Source organism: Marmota flaviventris, chromosome 4 (assembly GCF_047511675.1).
Source record: "Marmota flaviventris isolate mMarFla1 chromosome 4, mMarFla1.hap1, whole genome shotgun sequence".
In the NCBI taxonomy this organism is placed as follows: Eukaryota; Metazoa; Chordata; class Mammalia; order Rodentia; family Sciuridae; genus Marmota; species Marmota flaviventris.
In genome coordinates, this window is record NC_092501.1 from 75,475,653 (window position 1) to 75,501,644 (window position 25,992).

General features: G+C 34.5%; 1 protein-coding gene across 5 annotated transcripts in view; it reads right to left on the reverse strand.

The window, feature by feature from the left end:
* Mapk8 (mitogen-activated protein kinase 8) overlaps positions 1-25,992 on the reverse strand; it is a 113,950-nt gene that overhangs the window by 18,691 nt on the left and 69,267 nt on the right. For all 5 annotated transcript variants that reach the window (XM_027947901.3, XM_071611285.1, XM_071611283.1 and 2 more), the window contains 4 exons: positions 17,780-17,950; positions 14,000-14,129; positions 8,235-8,293; positions 7,992-8,130 (listed from right to left, as the gene is read on the reverse strand). In XM_027947901.3, the coding sequence (XP_027803702.1) occupies positions 7,992-8,130; positions 8,235-8,293; positions 14,000-14,129; positions 17,780-17,901 (450 nt within the window). In that variant the 5' untranslated portion in view covers positions 17,902-17,950. The remainder of the gene's footprint in view (positions 1-7,991; positions 8,131-8,234; positions 8,294-13,999; positions 14,130-17,779; positions 17,951-25,992) is intronic.

A 25,992-nucleotide genomic window follows, 5' to 3' on the forward strand; every position in this document is an offset into this window, starting at 1 on the left:
CTTGATGCCTCTAGTCCACAAAATTATTTGCTGTTGATATTACTAAATAATGTCTATAAAGAATTATCCACATGATCTCAACTGGAGAAAATCTGTGCTATGCCCATTAAAAGAAGGCAGTGGCATAAACACCCATCATTTCACATTCAATACACTGTGCCTGTTAACCTTGATGAATTCTACTATGAAAATAAAACAAAAGCATATATCTATAACACAAATACACTGCATTACCTGTATTAATGAATACTACGTATATTAAATACCAATTATTAACACCAAAGGGAAAAAAGTTAGTCTGAAAGATTAATTTTGTAATGTATACATCCAGAAAAACATGTCTGATGTCCTTAACATATTTTGAAGGGTAATTATAGGTGGGTTTAGAAGATATATAAGCTAATCACTTTATGAAATTAAATATACAAAGATTTCAACAAGGCCTGGTGAAACAGAGTATAAAAATTTCATTATTTCTCTTCTACAAATGTAAGACTGCTAATATTTCTAAAATATAATATCTCAGGAAAGTAATATTGCATATTCAAGAATAAACATAAGCTTTCATACTATTTTGATATCTATTTATGATGGTTGAAGATTACTGGCTCTTTTTACTAGTGCATTCTCGTCTAGAAATAAGATTCCAGAGCAAATATGCTCTTTTAAAATAGATTTTATTAAGAAAAAATAATTGGTCAAAAACACTTCAAAGAGCATTAACTGAAATTCATCCTTGTATATCAGTATTTTTCTATAGACGTAACATTGTTAACTATGTATGAGAAGAGTAATTTGGAATTTACGTGAATTTGTGGAAGAGGCAGTTGAACTAACCCAATATTCCATCTTTTGCCCACATTTTTTCAACCTCCTTAGTTAGACAAGACCATATGAGTAGGTCTGGTCAGTGGGATTTAATGGAAGCAAAAAGAAGGATCAGTGCACAATACTTATGGTGATTTCCTTTGCTTTGGCAATTAGGAACATTCCAAATAGTGGACTTGCTGGCAGCATGGGCTGATGAGCATCTTTGTAAAGCAGAGTCCCTCCTCTACTACAATCTGCACTGGACACATAGTAAGAAAATATAAACTTTAGTTGTGTTAAGTCTCTGAGAGTTCAAAATTTGTTATCTTTCATCAAAATTTAGTCTATTCTGACTGACACTGAAAGTGATGTCAGAAATGGGGTGTTCCTTTGCCTGTTAAGCATTCCTAATCTGAAAATCGGAAATCTGAAATGCTCCATAATCTAAAATTTTTTGAATGCTGTCATGATGCCCAAGAAGTTTTGGATTCTGAAGTATTTCAGATTATAGATTAAGAATGCTCAACTGGTAAATTCTATGAATTGTATTCTATGCAGACTGTATAAAAATATACAATTGTGGTTTAGTCATTAAACACCAGAGAAACTAATATCAAAGGTAGAAAAATGATCCAAAACATCCAATAGCAAAACAATTTATGAAACTGTCATTCGCACAACACTTGCATAACATACCTGAAGATCTAGGACAGGTGGCAAATTGAGGCTTGCCTGCTTATATAAAGAAAGTTTTATTGGAACACAACCACACTTACTCAATTCCATATCGTTTGTGGATGCTTTTATGATACAATGGCGGAATCCTTTAGCTGTGAAAGAGACTATTATCTACCGAGTCTGAAATACTACCTGGACTTTATAGCAAAAGTTTGCTGACCTGTGTGAGACTGGAACATAAAATTTCAATTGTTTGTGTTGGTGACTCTTGGTTACTTTTGAAAGAACTGGCCATTTTGAAAATAGAAATGAAAGGGAACTGGGTTTAGACTTTTAGGGTTTCACCACTTTGGAAAAAACTATATACTACTAGATGGCAGATAGTTAAGCAAATATTCCTGTCTGCCTGAGTTGATTTCCTCATGCTTTTGATGAGTTCAACCACGTGACTTATTTTATTCAATGGAGTGTGGAGAGAATGTGATGTTCATGAGATCTGAAGACAAGTTTAAATGTGATTTAGTGTGGCTCTTACTCATCTACCATTATGGGAAAAGGATGTCCCTTGAAAGCAATCCTTCACCTAGATGCTGAGACCTGAAAGTAGAACAAACCTGACGCTGACCCGTGGTTTGGGCAGTGACACACAGTCAACCCTGCAAATGCCTGAGCAAACAATAAATGTTGTTTTAAACAGTGATATCTTGGGTTTGTTTCTATGTATCATTTTCACATAATTCTGAAAGCTGTCAAAGGAGAAAGACTGCAAAATTTTTTTCTTTTTCTCACAGCACTAAAAACTGAACCCACGGCCTGTGCATGCTAGGCAAGTGTTCTACCACATTGCCAGTCCATGTAAAAATCTTTTAATTGAAGAAATTGCTTCATTCTGCCAACAGAAGTCTGAAAATTTAAAGGAAGACTCAGGCTAACCTTATAAGTCCAATATAGGACCTATGAGCTGACAAATATGCTTTGAAAAGATCTATCAAAAACATATGATTCCTTTTATATTTCTGAGAGAGTTCACTGTAGGTCAAAAACCTCTCTAAGTCTGTGACCATTCTGACTGTGACAGTGGCTCTCGATTCAAAACAATTTTGCCCCAAGGAACATGTGGCAATGTCAGGAAACATTTTTGATTGGCAGAAGTGGGAAGAGCTACTAGCATGAAATAGGCTGAGAAAGCTGAGCAGCCCCCAAGGAGAACACATCCTTCATTACTCACTTCAGATACATTCAAGGAGGATAACAAAAGGAAAACTCTCCTACCAGGTACAGTCAGGTATCACAGAGAATAGCAGATAGGTTGTTCCTCACAGATATCAGATTTAGGGCTTAACCACAGACTATTCACCACCCCAGAGCAAGAAACCCTCACAATGCCCAGAATTTCAACTGCAACTGACTAATTTTTTTAGTTTCCAAATGAGGTTGCTTATTGTGGTTTGACCATTTTGAGGTATTTGCAGGGAGGACATGGGAGATGGACAGATAATTTGGCCATTCCAGTTCCTGTATTACTGAACCAAAGGAAGCAATGTCTGGACTGATGTAGATACTAAACATTTTGATGGAATAGGACTTTGGGTTATCTCCATTAGAGAGGTATGGAAAAAAAGAGAACAAAGGAATGTCTGATAACCAATAGGGTAGACTGTGGCAGAGACTGGTGCCCACTGCTGTTCTAAAGTCTGTTCCCCTCATATTTTCCAATTCCCTTACAATTATAGGCAGTTCCTCCAATAGGCTCTGCGCAGAAGTATATGTACCATTTCAGGTCCCAACATAGAAAAGCTAATGCATATAACCCAGCTTTCTCTTCTGCTGTCTAGATGGTGAAGTATTATTACTCAGCTTGGGTCTTTGAGTGACTATGTGAAAATCCACTCCCAACCCTGATTTGCACTGAACTCTTAAGGGATGGAAGATCAGTTTATTTTATCAAGCAACTAATCACAGAACAGCAGAGAACAGGTGAATCTAGAATGAGCAGTAGAATTGAGAGATAAGTACCAGTTCTGCCTTCAAGATTAGCTGCAATTAGTTTAATTACATTAAACTTCTTGGAAGTTGCTCCAGGAAAAGGGGCCAAACAAAAATCTGGTACAAGCAGTTTCAACAGCTTATGTTTTTATTTTTTAAAGGAAAATAGCAGCTCAAGGGGTGGTCTGCAGTAGATTCTGTGATGCCTGCTCAGATTCTTGGTACCAGTTTGAGGTACTTATTCTCTCAATTTCTAGGCATGACAGCTGTTGACAGACTTTAAGAAAATATCTCCAGGCACTGTTCTCAACCACAGAGATCATGTTGTTCCCAGCGTAATGGGCTGGTTGGGTCACCAGCTGAGGTCTTTGAAGTGGTTGCATTCAATTCAGTTTCTCCCTCTATCCATTTTTACTGCTTTATTCCCCCCTGGGATTTTGATTCTAAAGAAACTCCCCAATAAACTTCTTCATGAATATCTCAGAGTTTCCCACACTACCTAATCTAAGATAAATATGGTCATCATAGGTAACAGATCCCAATGTGTCTCTTCTTAGCTCAACTTTATTACATTAAGAAAGCCAGCCTCAGCAATGGCGAGGTGCCAAGCCAGTGAGACCCTGTCTCTAAATAAAATACAAAATAGACTTGGAATATGGCTCAGTGGTCAAGTGCCCCTGAGTTCAATCCCCAGTACCAAAAAAAAAAAAAAATTCTATAGTTTTGTTTTCCTAAATGTCTTCCAAAGAACAGGAGGAAATACTTCCTAACTCATTTTGAGGCCAACATCATTTTGATACCAAAGCTAGTCTAAAACATCACTAATTTGTACCCTTTTCCTATAATAAAATTAACTTAAGTTTAGCACTTTTGGAAGTCCTATGGGTCATTCCAGTAAATTCTCCAGGCTTGGGGAGGTTGTAGGGAAACAGTGAATTTGTAGCCAGTTGGTCTGAAGTGAGGATGGTCCTGGAGATCCCTGAGTTACGGCTGGCATATGAATTAAGGGAAGTCTATTATGGCCTTTATTCTCTAACTATACAGTGTGACTAACCCTAGTACAAAAGGGAACTTCTGCAATCAGAAGAAGAGCATTTATGAAAACCCCATAGCTAATATGGGGTTTTAATAGTTGCTATGGTTTGGATATGGTTTGAGTGTGCCCCCCAAGCATTCATGTGCTGAAAGCTTGATCTCTTATATGGCAATATTGAGGTGGTGGAAACTGTAATTAGAGGTAGGGCTCAATGAAAGGTAATAAGGTCATCAGGACACTGCCCTAGGAAGAAATAAAAGCTGGTGTTGTGGAGTTAATTAGCTCTCAGTAGGGTAAGTTGTTAAAAAAGTAAGAATACTCCACATCTGGTTCCTTCTGCACACAGTTGGTTCCCTTTTTATTTCTCTGCCATGCTGTGATCCAGTCAAGGGGGCCCATGTCAGAAGCCGAACAGATGAAGCCACCCAATCTTGGATTTCCAGTCTCCAAAAGAGTGAGTTACACTCTTCTATTAATAAGATTCAGGTATTCTGATATAGCAATGGAAAATAGATGAATACAATGGTCAAACACTGAAAACTTTTCTCTTAAGATCAGAAGACAAGGTTGTCCACTTTCACTATATCTGTTCCAGCCAAAGCAGTTAACAAAACATTCAAATTGGGATGAAGTAAAACTAGGATGCAGATGATATATGATCTTATATATAGAAAATCATTTTAAAAATCCATTAAAACAATTAAAGCTAATAAACAAATTCTGCAAAGTTGCAAACAGCAACTCTGGATAAAATAAAAGAAAAAAAAAACAGCACACAAAAATCAGTTGTGTTTTTATATACTAGCAATTGATAACCTGAAAAGGAAAATAAGAACATAATTCCATTTGTAATAGCATCCTATAGAATAAAATGCCTAGGAATAAACTAAGGAGAAAGACTTATACACACTGAAAACTACAAGACAATACTAAATGAAACTAAAGGAAATTTATGTCATAGACTAAACCTTGTTCCCTTCCAAATTCTTATGAAGTCCTAAGCCCCAGTGCTTACTCTATTTGGAGATAGGATATTATATGTACTTAAGATTAAAATAAGTCATAAGTGTAAAGCCTCAATCCAAATGAACTGGTGTCTTTACAAGAGAGATACCAAAGCATTTTTTAGCCACATATGCTCAGATAAAAAGCCATGTGAGGACAAAGCAAGAGAAATGGCTATCTGAAAGCAAAAAAGAGACCTTATCAGAAACCAAATATTTTGTCAACCTGATTATGAACTTCAAAAATGTGAAAAAACAAATTTCCACTGTTAAAGCTATCCAATCTGTAGTATTTTAATATGACAACACAAGCAGGCTTTGAAACAACATAAGAAAATGAAAGGACATCCCATGTTCATCTATTAGAATACTAAGTATTATTATGATGACAAATTAGTATGATGACGACAAAACTTCTTAAACAACCTACATATTCAAAAAAATCCTTACTTAAATTCCAATGGCCTTTTCTGCAGAAATGGAAAAGTTGATCCTCAAATTCATATTCAATCATAAGGAGCCCTAAACATTCAAAACATTATTGCCAACAAACATATGAAAATATCAGAACAAAGTTGGAGGATTCATATTTTCCCAATTCAAAACTACAAAGTTACAGTGATCCAAATAATGTGCTGGTATATGGTCAGACACAAAGACCAATGAAATGGAACTATTAAGTCCAGAAATCAAACTATGTATCTTGTGGTCAACTGGTTTTTACCAAGGGTGCCAAGACCATTCATTGGGGGAAAGAAAAGTTTCTTTAACAAATGGAACCGGGACAACTGGACTCCCACATGTGGAAAAATGATGTTGGTCCTTTATCTTATACCACATATAACAATGAACTCAAAATGATCAAAGGCCTATGTAAGAGCTAAGTAGAAAAGTTTTATAGACATAAGGCTGAATCTTTATAAATGGAGTCTTATATATTGCACCAAAAATACATACAAAACAACAACAAAAACTGTTGGAAATGAAAAACTTTAACACAGTAATGAATACCATCAAAATGAAAAGCCAAGCCATGGAATGGGAGAAAATACTTACAAATTGTATGTCTCATAAAGGCTTACTATATCAAGTACATAAAGAACTTCTAAAACAATAACAAAAAGACAAATAACTCAATTAAAATACAAGCAAAAGGGCTTAAACACACATTTCTCTAAAGAAGATATAAAAACTGCCAACAAACATATGAAAAGATGCTTGACATCTGTGTTAATGGCTTGAATCCAGAATGTCCCCCAAAGGCTCATCTGTTGAAAGCATGGTCCCCAATGCAGTAAGGTTCAGAGGTGGGGCTTTGAGGTAATGATTAGGTCATGAGGCTTAGACCTCATTAACTTTGATTAATCAACTGAGAGCTGAATGGAGGTGGAGCCTAGTCAGGGGAACTAGGTCACTGGGGGCATATCCTGGAAGAGTTTATTTTCTCCCCAGTACCTTCCTTGCCCTCTCTGCTTCCTGCTGCCATGAACTGAACAGATTTTCTCTGTCATACCCTTCTGCCATAATGTTCTACCTCATCTCAGATCCAGAGCAATGTGGACGACAAATCATAGACTGAATCTTCTGAAACTGTGAAGCCAAAAATAAACCTTTCCTTCTCTAAGTCGTTCTTGCCCAGTATTTCATTCACAGTTACAAAAAGCTGACTAACTACAACATCATTAATCACTAAGGAAATGCAAACCAAAACCACAATAAAATTACTTCGTATCCACTATGGAGACTAGATGCAAAAAGTCAGACAACAAATATTGGCAAGGTTGTAAAAAAGTTGGAATCTTTGTATACTGCTGCTGGAAATGTAAAATGGTATAACTGTTTTGGAAAACAGTTTGATGGTTCCTTAAAAAAAAAAAAAAAAAAAAAATCAACCACAGAATTGCATATGACCCAGCAATTCCATTTCTAAGGCATATATACCCAGAAGAACTGTAATCAGATATTCAAACAAATACTTGCACATCAACAGTCATAGCAGAACTACCTGTAATAGCTCAATGGTAGAAATAACCAATTGATGAATAGATAAGTGAAATGTAGTATATAAAAAATATTATTCAGTCATAAAAAGGATTGAAGTACTGATACATGTTACAACATGGACAAATCTTGAAAATATTATGCTAAATGAAAGAAGCCACACACAGAAGATCATATATCATATGATTCCATTCATATGAAATAGAACAAGTAAATCTACAGACACAGAAAGTGAATCAGTATGATTGTGGGTGCTAGAGAGTCAGTAATGTCAAATGACTACTTACGGGACACAGGGATTTTTCTTTTGGAGTGACAAAAATATTTAGTTTTGATATAGGTGGTGTTTGCACAATATTGTAAATGGCTTAAATATTTAACACTGAACTGTACACTTTAAAATGGTTCATTTTGGTTATGTAAATTTCAGCTCAATGATTTAAAAAAGAAATATGGTGATAATTTTTTCTACTAACCCGATGAATAATTCCAGCAGAATGAAGGTGCTTGATTCCACACAGCATCTGATAGAGAAGGTAGGACATTCTTTCATGATCTAGTTCCATCTGAATCACTTGGCAAAGATTTGCATCCATGAGCTCCATGACTATGTAACTTCATGGGTGGAAAAAGATGACAGCTAAAGTGTATAGCAACAATCTAAGAATAATGTACTAATAAAGTTTTGAACTAACTAAAGTTTTAATCGTCACACTTACACATCTTGAAATTCTTCTAGGGATTTCTGTGGTGTGAAAACATTCAAAAGTCCAATTATCTGTGGTAAAAACAAAGAGAAAAATTAGAAACTACTTTCTACTTCATTTGGGAACTACAAATACCTGGGTTAAAAAAAAAATACAACATCAGTTTAAAATCTTTCAAGTTTTGTGTTTTAAGTTCAAGAAATCTCATTTATATATTAAAGTTTTTATGGCCAGGAATTGGGAGGCAATGATTAACAGACAGCACAGAAGATATTTAGGACACTGAAAATATTCTGTATGATAATAAAAGTATATATATATCATTATACATTTATTCAAACCCATAACTATACTACACCAAGAGTGAACCCTAGGGGTTAGGGATGTAGCTCAGTGGTATGTGCTTTCCTAGCTAGCATGAGGCCTTGGGTTTATTCTCAGGGCCACAAAAAAACAAACAAAAAACCATAGTGAAAACCCTAAGGTAAACTACAGACTGGGTAATAAATAATGTATTAATGTAGGTTCATCAATTAAACAAAAGTACCAGTTAGGTGGGGGATGCTGATTTAGGGGAATGCTATCATGTGGAGGGACAGGTTATATGTGAGACCTCTCTGTATTTTCCTCTCAATTTTGCTGTAAACTTAAAAGTGTTCTAAAACAGTCTTTAAAAAGAACAAAAACTTTACAGATAGAAGAGTTTCACATCACTCATTCCATTTATGAACACTCTAACAAGTTCTTATGTTATACAAACTTCTACATAATTTGTTACCAAATCTTAAACACCTTCTAGCTTTTTATTCTACTCAATATTTCTGTATACTCTCAGAAGGGTTTCCTTAGACCATTTCTTATTTTTTTCTTTTCAATACTGGGGGTTGAAGCTAGAGTGCTCCACAACTGAACTCCTTTTATATTTTGAGACAGAGTCTAGCCAAGTTGCCCATGCTGGCCTTGAACTTGAGATGTTTCTGCCTCAGTCTTTCAAGTTGTTAGGATTACAGGCATGCATCACTGCCCCAGCCTGATTTTAACAGTATCATATTTTCCCAGTTTTCTTCATTTCCAGTCAAATCCAGTGATTCATCCAAAGGTATACTCTCCTTTCCACTACTGTCTTCAAGCCCTCTTGTTTCTGTCTACCCTTTCCCTAAATGATATTATTATCTATGTAACTTTTCCAAACTTCTATGTGGATAATTCCCAAATAAGCATGAAAAGTCTTTGCTTAGCATCATGAGTTTCATATACACATAGTCCCTTATGTGGACTTCTAACAAATAATATAAAATTGAATTCATTTTATTCCTACCAAACTCCTTAATTTTCCAGGATATCCTCCCTTTTACAAGAGAAAACTCAGAGTGATTCTTTATCTGTACCATAGCACATATCTGAAAGAATGTTGTCTGTTGTACATCATTCTATACCCTCAATCTCTTTTTCTACATTCCCTGTACTATTAATACAGGTTAAAGAGTTTAAAATCTTACGTCTAATACTAGTATTACAAGCTGAATGTGTGTGTGTCCCCCTGAAATTCACAGATGGAGCCCTCACTCCCAATGTGATGTTATATGAAGATAGGGAATTTGAGTTAATTAGGTTTATATTAGGTCATGAAAGTGTGGCACTCATAATGGGAATAGGTCACGTAAGAAGAACAAAATCTGGCATGGTGATGCATACCTATAATCCCAGCTACTTGGGAGGTAGAGAAAAGAGAATCACAAGTTTAAGTCCTGCCTGAGCAACTTAGTGAGACCCTGTCTCAAAATAAATTTTTACGAAAGGCTAGGGATGTAGCTCGGAGATAGAGTACCCCTGAGTTCTCTATTAAAAAAAGAAAAAAATTAAAAAAGAAAAGAAAAAAAAAAGATGAACAGAATAAAATTTCTCTTTCTCCACACCCATGCATTAAGGAAAGGTCATGTGAAGATACAGTGAGAAACTGGCCAATTGCAAGTCAGGAAGAGCACCTTCACAAGGAACCAAGTAAGCCAGCACCTTGATCTTGGACTTCCCAGCCTCTGGAATTGCGAGAACTAAATCTGTTGTTTGAGACCTCTGTCTATGGTACTTTGTTATGGAAGCCTGAGTTAACAATGGTTTTCTGAAAACCCAGCTACCACTTTATTCACTTTATTTCCTGTAATATGGTAAAAGAAAGATCCGATCATATTACTTACCTCCTCAAAAACTTTAAGCCAACAAATAAATTCCAAAAACCCATGCTAGAGTATCACCTCATTTAGTAGTATTAAACTTGATAATTTACCCAAACTAAATTCATTTCAAGAATGTCATTTTAAAAAGCCTTTAATATTTTTAAGCATACTATTCTAAACTACACTTGTCATTTACCAACTGAACTTAATTGTCTTCAAGATGGATTTCTTTGACAGAGTCTGGTAACCCCTAATCCCTATCAGAGTTGACTGTTCTCTCTACTCTGTCTCTAGTTATCCTCTATGCTGTCATGGTATCCAACATACAGTACTGTAATTTCATTTTCACAACAGCTTCATCCAGACCACACAGGATCCTTGTTAGAAAGATTTGTGGCTTATTTACTTATTGCCTTGTACATAGCAATGTACCTGACACATTTAAAAATGTTTGCTAACAATTTAGGGACAGGAAAGTTTTTTTAGATATGAGGGCAGAATTCATCTCTGCATTAAGCTCTGCCTATTGAAAGCACTTAAACATCTGTTCAGTGGATCAATTCAGAAAAATAAAATTCAAACAAAGTACAGTTTTGTTTTTTTTTTAAGATGGGGGAAGCCATAATAATAAAATATCAGATACTCTAAATAAATTCAAGTCTCACAACCAGCTGAATAGCATCTGGACTTTAGTAAAACTGTTCTCACTAATATTTGGGAAATCTGAGGGTAAAAGAGAGATGTTAAAAGATTTAAGGCATACAGAGGCACAAATGAAGTCAGTGGTGGCTTAGAGCTGGGGGGCATGGAAGATAGGGGATCAACAGCTAAAGGATACAGTGTTTCTTTTTAAAAATTTTTTTTAATATTTATTTTTTAGTTGTAATTGGACACAATATCTTTATTTTATTTATTTATTTTTATGTGGTGCTGAGGATCGAAACCAGGGCTTTGCATATACTAGGCAAGTGCTCTACCGCTGAGCCATAACCCCAGCCCTACAGTGTTTCTTTTTGAGGTGATGAAAATATTCTAGAACTAACTGTGTTGATAATCACTCATATCAGTGGGTATATATATTAAACTGTATACTCGAAATGGGCTAATTATATGGTATGTAAATTATATCTCAATTAAGCTATCATAAATGAGATTTTAAAAAACAACTGTCCTATTTTTCGAGAGGGGAAATAAAGGAAATTATATCAATCACAGAATGGCCAAACAAAAGTCTAGGATTGATTAATGGGTTATACAGGACTAACTGAAAGAAGTAGTAATTATGAGGAACAAATAACAATTCATTGAGAAGCACTGTTTCCTACTGGGGGAAGATGGGAGAAGAGAACAAAGAGCAACAGCAATAAATGAGAGAAGTGCAACTAAATACAGTATGTGAAGACTTCAAAAAGGTATACATGAAAATGTCTCTAAGAACAACATCTATGTAAATAAGATGAAGAATTAGAGAGAGCTGGCTGACTCTGGAAAACATAATTTTTGCAATATACCCCAAGGTACCTATGAAGATATCCTGAGCAAAACGGGGAAGTAAAGCCAATAAATGATAAAGCCAAAACAAAGAAAAAAAGCAAACTCTATTTAAATTTGCCAAAATCAAAGAGAGAAAAATAAAAATAAAAGGGGATGGATGAGACCCACTAACGGGCCTTTGACTTATTAGACAATGGTGACATGCTTTTCAAATAGGATATAATGTCTGCAGTAAAGGGGAGATAACTTGCCTGAGCTCCTATCAGAGGATTCTATCAAAAATCTAGAACTGTGTGTGCTAGACGACTTATCAAAGTGTGTTTTCAGGTAAGTAATCAAGTTAAAAAAGAAACTCAAAAACCCTCTTGAAAAGGGCAGAAAAACCCAGAGATACTTAGAGAATAATGAAGAGAACATCTGTGTAGAACATAAAAGTGTTTGAGACATGACATTCCCAAAACATCCATCTATCAGGGAGTAGAAAAGAACAGTCAGCATTCCTGGCTGACTATATTTAGTTTTAAATTCCTTCACTGAACAAAATAAGTGTTGAACACTTTGTGCCTCTCCTGCTAGAGGGCTAATTCTGAGACACATGTGCTATTTAGTAGAAGGAAATATCTTTCCTTGCAGTCACCCAGGCTTGGGAGAAAGGAGAAACTGGACTCCTCTCCATAGGAAAAACTAAGATGCTCCCACAGCCCTCATTGTGAAACTGAGTCCACAGGATACAAGAGGTACAGAAGCATTATCCAAGGTTAGGAGGCCACTAGCAAACTCTGATGACCAACATGTCTGGCTCATACCTGGAAACAGAATGGCTACTACAATTACCTTCCTGTCCATGACTAACTTTAACTCTATCCAGCCCTTTTTATGCCACTTCTCCTTTCTTGGGGGGACCCTTTTCTACAACAATCCAATTTTCATTCCATCTTTAAGAGTTGGCCTAAGTTTACTCTTTCTGAAAGCCTTCCCATTAATTAAGGCTCACAGAGATTTCTCTATTGAGATTTTAGAACTTATTGACCATCTATATCAACTGACAGTTAAATTACTCATGCTTTGTGATATTTGATATTTAACTTTACATTATTTGTTTTGCCTTCAAACACGTTTCTCAAATAAGGAGGCTTAATGTCCATGCATTCCCCAACTTGGAGATAAACTTATAACTCCAATATAATGTGGTGAATTGTATTATTTGCCATTAGAAAGTATTATACTTATTATATCATATCAACTCCTTTGGACAATCACCACAAAATGTCTCCAGTGAAGTGCTTTCAGTTTAGTGCTTCATAAAACTGTACCTTGCACAATTTCCTCTTAGTTATTTGCTCTCAGTTTAGAGTATTCATTCCACAAAAGAACTATAAAAATATCAGAATGTGTAAAGTAATTCAAAAAAGTACAACTGTCCTCAAAATGAGTAAATGTTACATCATTAGGAAGTATAATTAGAAATCTTTTTCTAATTCCCTTTAAATATTTTCAAAAAATTTCTGCTACAGTGCTTTGTAACCACTGGCTACCTTCAACATAAAATGATCAGTAAATACTTACATCACTAAAGAGGTGTGAGTGATATGGTGAGAAATGATTTGCACTTCTATCCTGTACAATTAAGGGAAGATCCAGTATCAAAATAAAATTTGAATAATTTCATCTCTGTACTAAGGCTACTAATATTTTTGAAATGTCAGCTCTATAGAGAATAAGCAGCAAAATAAGAAATAAAACTTAAATAATATTCTTCTAAATTTCAGAAGTCATTTTCTTTTGATATCACTTAATAAAGTTGGGTAAAAAATTCACCCTGTGGGGCTGGGGTTGCGGCTCAGTGGTAGAGCACTCGCCTTGCATGTGTGAAGCACTGGGTTTGATCTTCAGCACCACATTAAAAAAATTAATTAATTAATTAATTAATTAAAGGTATCATGTCCATCTACAACATTAAAAAAAAATTCATCCTGTGAATATATATTCCCTTTAAACAATGTTTCAATTCAGAATAATTTAAAGTCTCTATAAAGTCTTTCATATTTGTGTATTCATAAATAAATCTTGATTTCATCTATATTTAAGAAATCTAAATTATTCACTTACATTTTTATGATTAACACATTTCATAAGAACTAGCTCTCTGTAGGCCCGCTTAGCATGAGTTTGATTCTGAAATGGCCGGCTTAGCTTCTTGATTGCAACATTTCTTTCAAGAATGGCATCATAAGCTGCACTGTAACAAGAAATTCAAAAACAAAAAAGTAAAAATCTGTAAAACTGAATTTATGAAACACTCATGCAGATTCCTCAATTCCTCCAAAGATAGATGGAACTGGATCACTCTTCAGTCTGTAATGCTCAACATGTGTCTTCTATACTTATGACAATATATTCCACAGCAAATAACAATCATTTTTTAAAATAATAATGTATCCAAGGAGGCAATAGATTGAAAAGACAGACACCCCGCTGGTTCGTTGTCTGTCCTCCAAGATACACTTAGCCCAGGGTTGGCACTATGAATACATAAATGCTTTATAGATATTTAGGTCTGCTAAGATAGCTTAAAGCCTAAAGGAATCATTCACTCTTCAACCAGGTCAAAGAAAGTCAGGATAAACATGAATTCTACTCAAAATGTTTGCTGAAGAATTCTACATAAACCCATTACTTCCATCCTTTCAGTCACAGGCAATTAATAAATACAGAAGTGTGTATATAAAATATTAAAATTTGTTTTGAAAAAGCCTTAACATTTTATTTTAGAGAAACTAAAAAAATCAAGGTGTTTACAAATATGAATGCTAAATTTGAAAACATCAGAAGCTGCTTCATAACTGGGACATACACATCGCAACATATACATTACTCTTCATTTCTTCCTTTACCCCTTGATGCTGACCATATGACATATCTATTGGTATATGAAAGGTTTGAGAATAGGAAACACAAATAAGGTAATCTGTCTTTATGTTTTTGAATTTTATGACTGAAAGTTCTTTAAAAATGTGGATTCATCTCCACCTAAGGAGGATCAGCAGTTAAGTAACTGGTTCAAGGTTAGTCAAAAAGTTAAAAATAAAGCTGAGGCTAGAAGATAAAGACATGAAGGTCTGGGTTGTGGCTCAGTGATAAAACACTTGTCTGATATGTGTGAAGCACTGGGTTCAATACTCAGCACTACATAAAAATAAATATATAAAATAAAGGTATTGTGTCCATCTACAACTAAAAAAAATTTTTAAAAAAAGACATGAGGCTGTGCATTTCATACTGAACCACTTACACATATTATAAAAGTCTACTTCTATTTAAATGTATTTGGAAAGCCAGTTAATTACTGATGGTTTTCACCTGATTAAACACTTTGTAACTCTCTCTTCATATCTATTTGGTATTTGTTATAGAACTATATAGATTATGACATTGTACTACATTTATATCTCTACATTCTGTATATACTATAACGATTGTATATAATTATTATAATGAATATATTGCACATAATGATTGCATATCATACACATATCAAAATAAACATAAATATAACCCTTACTTTAAAAGTACTATATTTATAGATATGTGCTGCCCAAATTAAAAAAAAAAAAAAACAATATCAAGGGTCATGAAAAATTGTTAGAAATGTATCTTCAGATAATAAAGATTTTATTATTTATTTATTTTAAAGAACTTATTTTTTTTATTTGTTTTACTTAGTTACACATGTCAGTACAGTGATCTTGACATATCATACATTTGAATCAGATGGGATATAATTTCTCATTTTTCTGAGTATACAGATTGCAGAATCACATTGGTCATGCAGTTACATATATACACACAGTAATAATGTCTGTTTCATTCTACTATCCTTCCTAATAAAGATTTTATTTTTAAATTCATTCCTATTAATTTATTATCTGCTAAAGCAAAAGAATATTTCAAACTATTAAAGTTTGAAAGTATCTTAATGGATTCCACTATTTTATAACCAAGGAAATTAGATTTTTAATTGTTGATTCTTCAGTGTGCACAAATCAGAAAACACCTGGCCCCTATGCATACCCATAAACCTTACTATTAATGTTTTATCAAATTAGGTTCTTCAGTTGATCCTGACAGCAACACAATGAGTTTTGAAATTTTTGTATTTAATCTATTTCATAATAATATTTTATAAAATTATTACTTTAAGTGACGATTTGAAGACATTCATTCCTTAGGATATGGTGGCTAAAGGGACTTAAGGTCCTTTCCAAAGCATTTTTAATTCTGATACACAAATTTCAAAGTGCACTTACCTGAGGATAAGTGAAGGAACATAACACTAAACATTATTTAATTATTTTTCTAAATTATATAGGATAATGCTCAAAAATAGCTCTATAAATTAATTGAGAAAAACAGGCTTAAAACTGTTAATTTGCCAAGAGACACAAAACCAAAGTAAATCAAAGACCTTGAATCTGAACCAACAGCTGACTTTCTAAATTCTAAATACTGACTGTAAATATTTTTTTAAATTTAATTTGTGGCTGGTTAAATAGGTCAATGTCATTGATTAAAATGTTAGCCAGCTAGGACTGGGGCTTTTAGCTCAGTGGCACAGCACTTGCCTAGCATGCATGAGGCACTGGGTTCGATCCTCAGCACCACATAAAAATAAAGATATTGTGTCCATCTACAACTAAAAAAATATATATTTAAAAAGAATAAATAAAGGCATTATGCCCATCTACAAGTACGAAAAATAAAAAAATGTCAGTCAGTTAATAGAGTTTATAAAATGACCCCAATTTCTATAATTTTTGATATCATAAATTACTTCAATAAAGAGAATGTCTTTTCATTACACAAATTAATTAGATTTAAATTTTTACCATAATTACCCTGGATTTTTTTTGTTTTAAAAAAATGATTTATAGGTAAACCAACCTTCCTCTTCTGAGAGGTAAATAAAATCCTTGATGTTTATGCATGATTTTACCTTTTCTACATATAGCATGCACCCAAAATACATGGCATTGTTTTGAATATTTTAAAGTATTGGTAAATGGTGCAAAACTATGTATATTCTACATCTTGCTTTTTAAAATCAACTCTATATTTCTTATATTATCTTTGTTTATACATAGAGCTCCAGTTCACTTTAAATGTTGTATAGTATTACATTCTATGATTATATCACAATTTTTAATTCTCCTATTGACAGACTTGATGCTGTTTTCATTTTCTGCTATTATAAATGATGCTGCAAACAACAGATCTATGTATGTCTCTATGTACATGTGCAAGAGTTTTTCTAAGAACCTGGCAGAAGTGCTGAATCATAAAAACTCCTGATTTTTAAAATGGATTTCAAAACAAATTTGGTTCATGAAGAGATAATAAAGATATACTGGAGTGTGTGTTAGAATTCCCAATAACACCAGCTTATTATGCTAACAGTGATTTTGAATTATCAGCAAAACTATCCCAAAGAATGTTTTGCATTTCAGATTATAAGAAATTATGCTGATCTGTAAAGCCTGGGTCTTTTGTAGAAATTAGCTTGTAAATCAGTTTTAAAGTTATATGAGTTTTGAAATGTGTACACTGGGGTTATCAGATGACTTCCATTACGAGTGTAAAATAAGATTTCTGAAATTCCGGAGTTTCATTTTGGTGTGTGAGTGATGATTAAGTGAGGTTTCATATTAAATAATTAGCTATGGAAATAGATGTACACATGGAATTAACAAACATGCCACTTATCCTTTTCTGATATAGCTAGCTGTTTCTGCATGGCTTATAAACAAGTATTTAACCAGAGTTTATATTTAAAGATAGCAACTCATATGAGGCAAGCTGATTCTTTGATTCATTTTTGGAAGTAAGACTTACCAAACTATTCCTTGAGCTCCGGAGCCTATAGGTTTTAAATTCTGATACCGTTTCAGGACTGTGAACGTAGAATCTCCAATTTCTACACTATAAAAATTGTTGTCCCGCTTGCTTCTGCTCATGATGGCAAGAAATTAATTTAATGGCTTCATCCAAAAATTCACCAAGAGGCTACAAAATGAAACAAAACATGATCTTAACAAAATGAACCTGTTTAATCTTAAAATTCCAACTCTTCTTTATATTGACTGGTATTAACACAGACTGCTATGTCATGTTTGAAGAATTGCTTCATTAAAAAACAAACTAAGAAAAAATACCACAGGGTCTTGGTTAGCATAAGCCATACTGAAAAACGACTTATAGCTTTTTTTAAAAAAAACTTTTATGAGCATAAACAATTTCTCTAGAAGTCACTGGTATAAATACATACTTAAGTTACAGAAGACTAAACAAAGGAAATGGTTATAATTAAACTTGCTCTAAAAGTCATTTTTCAAGCTGGGCAAGGTGACCCATACCTGTAATTCTAGCTGGTAGGCTGAGGAAGAAGGATCTCAAGTTCAAAGCTAGCCTCAATAATATAATGAGGCGATAAGTAACTTAGCAAGGCTGTGCTCAAAATAAAAAAAATAAAAGGGCTGGAGATGTCGCTCAGTGGTTAAGTACCCCTTGGCTTAATCCCTGGTATGTATAAACAAACAAACAAACAAATAAATAACACCTTCATAACTAAAAATTTAATGTGTTTACATATTAAACAATCCCTGGTATGTATAAACAAACAAATAAATAACACCTTCATAACTAAAAATTTAATGTGTTTACATATTAGAGTACTGAAATCATTTTTGTGAGAAATCATTAAACTTTCATTAAAAAAAAAAAAACAATTAACCATATCATTTTTAGTGCAAAGTGGAAATCCAAGCTAAAGTTGTTTAGCACATGTGGTACCTGCCTAACAAACAAGTTGCTTTCACTATGTCAGATCTTCTGGCTCCCAAGAGCTACATCCTGGTATAATTCATATGCTGAGGCTATAATGTTGAAAAGATGAGAAGCAGGGTAGAAGATCAGGAAGAGAGAGAGATGCATTAGTATACAAGACAAAACAATTCTGTTCTAACTTGTTTGGAGGATCAAAAGTACTATATAAGTTCTGACAACAGTTCTTTACCATCTATCAAATTAAGTCAGGGTATCTTTTTCTACTCGATTGTATAAACCGGAGACTGACAAACTAGCATCTCTTCACTACTAGATAACATTAGTTTATTCCAAAATGTGCATGCTGGATATGGTGGCACACACCTGCAGTCATAGAACTGAGAAGGTTAGGGTGAGGGTTGGCCATCCAGGAAGGGGTGGGGGGGGAAGCAAAATGCACGTAAGACAATTTTTACCTACTACCCACCATCCCAATAAATCATGAAACCAGTTAGGTCTAAACAATTATTTCCGTGTATGTGTATGGTTATAAGACAATGCTAACACAAAAATATGATTAAATGACATAGCATCAATACTGTTTTCACATCCCAGAAGAAGGTTAAATAGGCCTCTACTCGAGCACTCAAATTGGCTGCAGCTTAGATTTCTTAAGCCTAGTTGCTGGATGGAGTAGAGTGTTATTCCTCTCTTGAACATTAGGATCAGGAGAGGAAGGGGTATTCTATGATGCTTCATAGAAGCTGACTTACTGTTATAAAGCAGACAACAACAGTTGGAGTTTCTCAACTGGCTGGAAATCAAGGAGCCCACCCCAGAGCAGTTTCCCCTTTCTGCTAAAGAATAACAGCAAGGAAGGGTTTCTCTTTATTCCCAGAATGGGAAGACACAAAACAGGATGGTGATCCATGGTGACAGCTCCCCATTTATCTGTGGCAGTGCCCACATGAAGTCTGAACAAAATCACAGCTAAACATTTATAGTCATCAACTTCCAGAATAATGCAGCAAAGCTAAGTAGAAAGCCTCAGCCAGCGGTGCCCTTGGCAGAAGCTAAGAATGACCCTCCTAAGAAAAAGAGACAGAGAACTCTTTATTCACTTTATACTCAGTCCTGCAATATTTACTAGAGTACCTAACTCAAGCACTAACAACACTAGTAATCAGCATCTAGCTCCTCCTAGGATTTGCAGATGTAACAATAAAAGAGAACTTAAGCTGATTATTACTTAATCATAACTAAAGTTGTGATAATGGCAACCTAAGGGCAGGATTCCACAGAAACCTGTGCTAGTATAGGCTCTGGACAAACGAATCCCTCCGACAAAATGATATTTAAGTGAGATCTGAACACCGACTATGAGAAAAGGGAGCTTTCTAGGCAGAAGAAATAACACATAAAAAGGCTCTAAAAAATTCACCAACTCTAACTGTACAATTTAATAAGTTGTGATAACTGTATACAACATTGTAACCACCCAAATCATGATATAGAACATTCCCATCATCTTAAATATTCTCTATATGGTCAATTTCTGCCCCACCCCACTGTCCTTGCCCCCCTGTCACCACTTAACTCCTTAGTTGTGCTTTTACTAGATTTTCACATAAATGAAATCATATGACATGCAACTGGTGTTTTGCTTTTTCCACTTGCCATGTTTTTGAGATTAATCCATGCTTCATCCTTTTTACTACTAAGTAGTATTCTATTGTGTGGGTGCACTATGGGGCCAATTATACTGTATCTAGTTTGGGGGTTATGATAAATGATACTAATACTAACACCTGCAGTTTGCCAATTATACTGTATCTAGTTTGGGGGTTATGATAAATGATACTAATACTAACACCTGCAGTTTTTAAAAAAATTTATCTTGGGAGAATATGGAGTGGGACTGTTGAGTTCTATGTTTAACTTATAAACTGCCAAACTGTCTTCCAAAGTGGTGATACCATTTTTTAATTTTCACCGGCAATGTATGAGAATTCTAGCTGTTCTACATTGTAATTATCATATAATTTTATCTGTATTAGTATATAGTGGTATTTCATTATGGTTTACATTAACATTTTTTTTTTCTTTTCTTTCTGAACCCAGGGGTACTTATCACTGATCCACATCAATAGTTCATCTTATTTTTTTGAGACACAGTCTTGCACTAAGTTGCTCAGACCCTTGCTAAGTTGCTGAGGCTGCCTTTGAATTTGTGATTCTACTGACTCAGCCTCTCAGATCACTGGGTTCGCAGGTGTGTGCCACTGTGCCCAGCCTATATTCACATTTGCTAAGAAGTAATAATGCTGAGCATATGTTCATAGGCATTCATATATCTTTGCTGTTTTAGTAGTTATTCACAGTTCTTTTTCCCATTATAAAAATACTATTGTTTTCTTGTTTGAGTTGTAATATTTATTCTTACGTTCTGGATATAATCCTTTATCAGATGTTATAAATATTTTCTCCCAGTCTGTGACTTACCTTATATTTTTTAAGTGTCATTTTAAAAAAATTGATTTATTCATTTATTTTTGGTACTGGAGATTGAGCCCAGGGGTGTTCTGCCACTGAACCACATCCCCAACTCAAATTTTTTGGTTTCAGACAATATCTTATTAAGTTGCTTAGGGCCTCACTCAATTGCTGAGGTTGGCCTTGAATTTGCAATCCTCTTGCCTTAGCCTACTGAGTTGCTGAGATTACAGGTGTGTGCCACCACACCTGGCACATTTTTAAACTTTATCTTGAAATAATTTTAGATCCACACATAAGCTGTAAAAATAGTAGAGTTCCTGAGTACCCTTCACAGGAGTACCCAGTATTTGACATTCTTTACAGGTTGATCATCCCAGATCTGAAAATCTAAAATCCAAAACTTTCTTAAAAGTTACGAATTTTGAGGCATCTGGATTAGGTATGCTCAACCTGTATAACAACAATTTTGAGTTTTCTGATTCATGAACATGGTGCTTGTTTCTGCTTACTTGGTTCTTTAAGTTTTCTCAGCAACATTCTATAATTTCCAAGACACAGAGGCTTTGCAAAATTTTGTTCAATTTCTCTGAAAGTATTTGAATATTATATGTTAATATAAACATGTTTACTTTATTTACATTTATAATGTGAGAATACAGAAATACAATTAACTTTTCTATCACTACTTTGTACCAAGCTCAGTTATTCATCTTAGTTGCCCCAGCTTCTGTGGATTCTTTTGAAATTTTTCTACATTCATAAGTAGTTTCTACATTCATAAACTAGTTTCTTAAAATGTTAAGTTTCATATTTTTTAAGTGTCATTTTAAAAATTTTGATTTATTCATTTATTTTTGGTACTGGAGATTGAGCCCAGGGGGTGTTCTGCCACTGAACCACTGATTTGAGAGCCATATTTTATAACATATTTTTCTTATCCCACTAAACTAGATATAATTTCAATACAATGACAAATATTTAAGTAGTGAAAGTAAGCCATGGTTCCATTGTTCCTGATCTTAGGGAGAAAACATATAGTCTTTCACTGCTAAGCAAGATATACGTTATAGGAGTATACTAATTGTACTTTAAAGTTTGAGAAAGTTCCCTTCAAGTTCTAATTTACTAAAAGTTTTTATCACTAATGGGTGTTGAACTCTGTCGAATAATTTTTCTTATATATAGTTTTTCTTAGTTGGATCATGTGACTGATTTTCAAACATTAAATCAATCTTACATTCCACTTGGTCATTAAGTATTTTCCTTTTTATATACTGATTCAGCTGGCTAAAATTCCAATGAAGGATTTTCCATCTATTTTTATGGGAGATGTTAGATATTAGTTTTTCTTTATAGCAGGGTAAAAACTAAGTCAGAATTTTCCTGTTTTTTTTTTCCCCCCCAAACTGTACCAAATTGATACTAGTTCATCTTTAAATGTTTCACAAAATACTTCAGTAAAGTCTTCTAGGATTTGTCTCCATGACCTCCAGTATAGGGATTAAACCCAGGAGCCTTTTTATTTTTTATTTTGAGTCAAGGTCTTGCAAGGCTGGCTCAGACTTGTGGTCTTCCTGCTTTGGCCTCCAGAACAGCTAGAATTATAGCTGTCTGCCACCATGCCTGATTTAGGATAGGTTTTTTTGGAGGGAGGGTTTTAATTACATATTTAAATTCTTTTATAGAAATAGTGTTGTTCAGGTTACCTATTTCTTCCTAAATGAGCTTTGACAATTTTCAAAGAAATTATCTTACATAAGTTGTCTAAAGAATCTGTGGTCATATTCCTATTTCATTACCATTACTATAAAACGTAATTACATCTTATTTTTCTAATCAATTGGGCTAGAATTTTATCATTATTATTGATCTTGCTGCATCCGATTTTCTTTTATTGTATTGCACTATTTTATTTCATTGGTTTCTAGTCTTTATTTCCTTCTTTTTGCTTGTTTTGGGATTCTAATTTCTTAAATGTTAAGTTTCAGAGTACTGATTTGAGAGCCATATTTTATAATATAAGCATTTAATACTATAATTTACCTTTCACCACCACTATAGCTTCATCTTACAAGATCATCCATAAGTCATTTAAAAATCATATCTGTATTTACTAAGAATAAAAGCAAGTATTTATAGAGAGTTTCCTTTATGAAGGGTCCCTTTTCAAGTACTTTATAAATACTAACTTTTTAATCCTCACAACAGCTCATAATAGTTTCTAGTTCTTTATGGTTAGAGGGTAAATCTAGTCCGTTACTCCATCTTTACTGGAAGAATAGGTCCCACATTCTCCTTTTATCTGATGTTTTCTTATATTAAGACAGACATATTGTTTTTCCATCTTACAGATGATGAAATTAAATATTAGGTAAATTGTCTATGGTTACACAGTTTGTAGGGGTGGAATGAGGATTTGAGTCCATCATGATTACACTATATTGAGCCCAAAATCTAATAGAGCTTGGTAGTAAAGAGGATATGGAGGAAGAGAAGTTATAAATCTTAAACATGTATCTGGGATCTGTCCAAAACATTAAATTGGAAATATCAAGTTGGTAACTAGATACAGAATTAAACCTTAGAGGAAAGGTTTGAGAGAAAGAAAATTTGAGAGTTGTCACTGTTTAGTGAGAGAGAACTAAATCAAGAGAAATGCAGTGGTAATGAAAAAAAAAAAAAAGACCTACTGAAGTGCAAATAATATTTATGAACATCTATATTTAATGAACAATCAAGGAAAGATCAAGATAACAAAGAAGCCAGAAACCCAGATAGAAAAAAAAGGAGAATATGCTGGAGAAGCCAAAGGAAAAATGGTTTAAGGAACAGCAGTCAATAACACTGAATGTTACGGAAATGTCAAATAATCCCTTTGGGTAGAGTGATAGGAACAAAAGTTAGACTGAAATGAACTAAAGTGTAAGTGGGAAATGTTTTTAGAAACAGGGAAAGTTGGTATGGCTGGTTATTTAGAGAAGTTTGGCAAAGAAGATGAAAGAGGACAATGTAAAGGTAAATAGAGAATGATGAGTTTACATATGATACGTAACAGCATTCAGAGCATATCATATACAATAAAGATATAAACTGAACATATTTTCATGTGGAAATGATTCAATAAAGGGGAAATGGGAGAACAGGGGAGGAAGAAAACTGAATTTTTGCAGATAGCCTTAGTATCTCTAAAAAGATAGAAAGAAATGGGACCCAGAGCATATAAATGGTTTACTGGTGTGGCAATGCCATCAGAAAATAACATAAGGGAAAAAAAAGGAGAAACAATTTCCAAGTTAAGGCATTCAGGATACTGGTGAGATTTATGGAGGATGTCTTTGATATGCTATTCTCTTCATCATTAAGTCAGAATATCGAGAGTACATGTGTGAAGAAATTTTACAGATTCTGATGACTCATTTTCCTGCTCAGAAAGGCTTCTTCTTAGACTTAAAACAAAAAAAGCACATATATAAAGAACAAGACTCCACTGCTATCAGGCTAGTCCACCCATTAAAATGGTCAGTCTGGCAGGACTCAATGTAGGCAAAAGCAAGTGAAACTCAACAGTTTCATTTAAAGCACACTTAGGATCAAAAGAACATGGTTCAATGCAGCCATATAGCTCAGTCCAACAGACACTAAAAAATAACTTAGTCAACATGATGAGATTCAAAATTCAAGACAGCTCCAATCATCAGATAACCCTGACAGGAAGTCACTGAGGTGACTTTGAGTTTATCTATCTTCAGTTATCATGCCTCTGTGGTGACCAACTAACCCTGAATGTTAAACTTATGCATCAATTTACATCAAACAGATATCTGGATATTTGGTTAGCCATTATTCTCAAGTGTTTCTATAAATGTGTTTTTGGATGACTTAAACATTTTTTTTCTTTTTTAAAATATTTATTTGTTAGTTGTAGTTGAACACAATACTTTTATATCACTTATTTATTTTTATATGGTGCTGAGGATCGAACTCAGGGTCTCGCACGTGAGAGGTGAGTATTCTACCACTGAGCCACAACCCCAGCCCCCAAAACATAATTCTTTTTTTTGTTGTTGATGGACTGAAGCCAAGCAGCAAGTTATCTATATGTGGTTAGAGGCCTCACCCAATTGGCTGAAGGTCTGAAAAAAACAAAAATGCTAATCCTCCAGGAAGAAAGAGGAAACTCCTCCTGGCAGACCAGAGCTTGGAAACTGGTTTTCCTTCCTTTTAGACTCAGACTGAATCACTGGCTTTTTCTGGGTCTCACGCCTACTGGTCTTTGGACTGTAACTACACCATTAAAGTCTTCAGGTTCTCAGACCTTTGGACTCAGACTGAAACTATATCATCAGGTTCTCCTGGATCTCCAGCTTGCCAAGTGCAGATATGGGAACTTGTCAGCCTCTATAGTGGTGTCGGCCAATTATTTTAAGTCTTTTCAGGGCTCCTTACTTCTAGAGCTACATGACTAGTGCCACAGTTTGGCTGGGCAAAATAACCTGGAGGTGACAAGCAACTTGAAGGTTGAAGCGGGAACTGCTTTATTGCGAGGGAACTCAGTGGGAACTGAGCGGGAACTCAAGGTAGCGGGCACCCAAGGTAGCAGGAGCCACTTTATTGCGGGACAGCAGAGGTATATATACCTAACTGATTACACACAGCTTGATTCAATTAACATCATTTAGATACAGCAGTCAGCCAATAAGGAATCCTCACCATCTTAATGGCTCGCTGGCGTTGCTTCACAGACCTGGCAAACTGCCAGGCGCCATCTTGACTTGATTTGCGGTCCC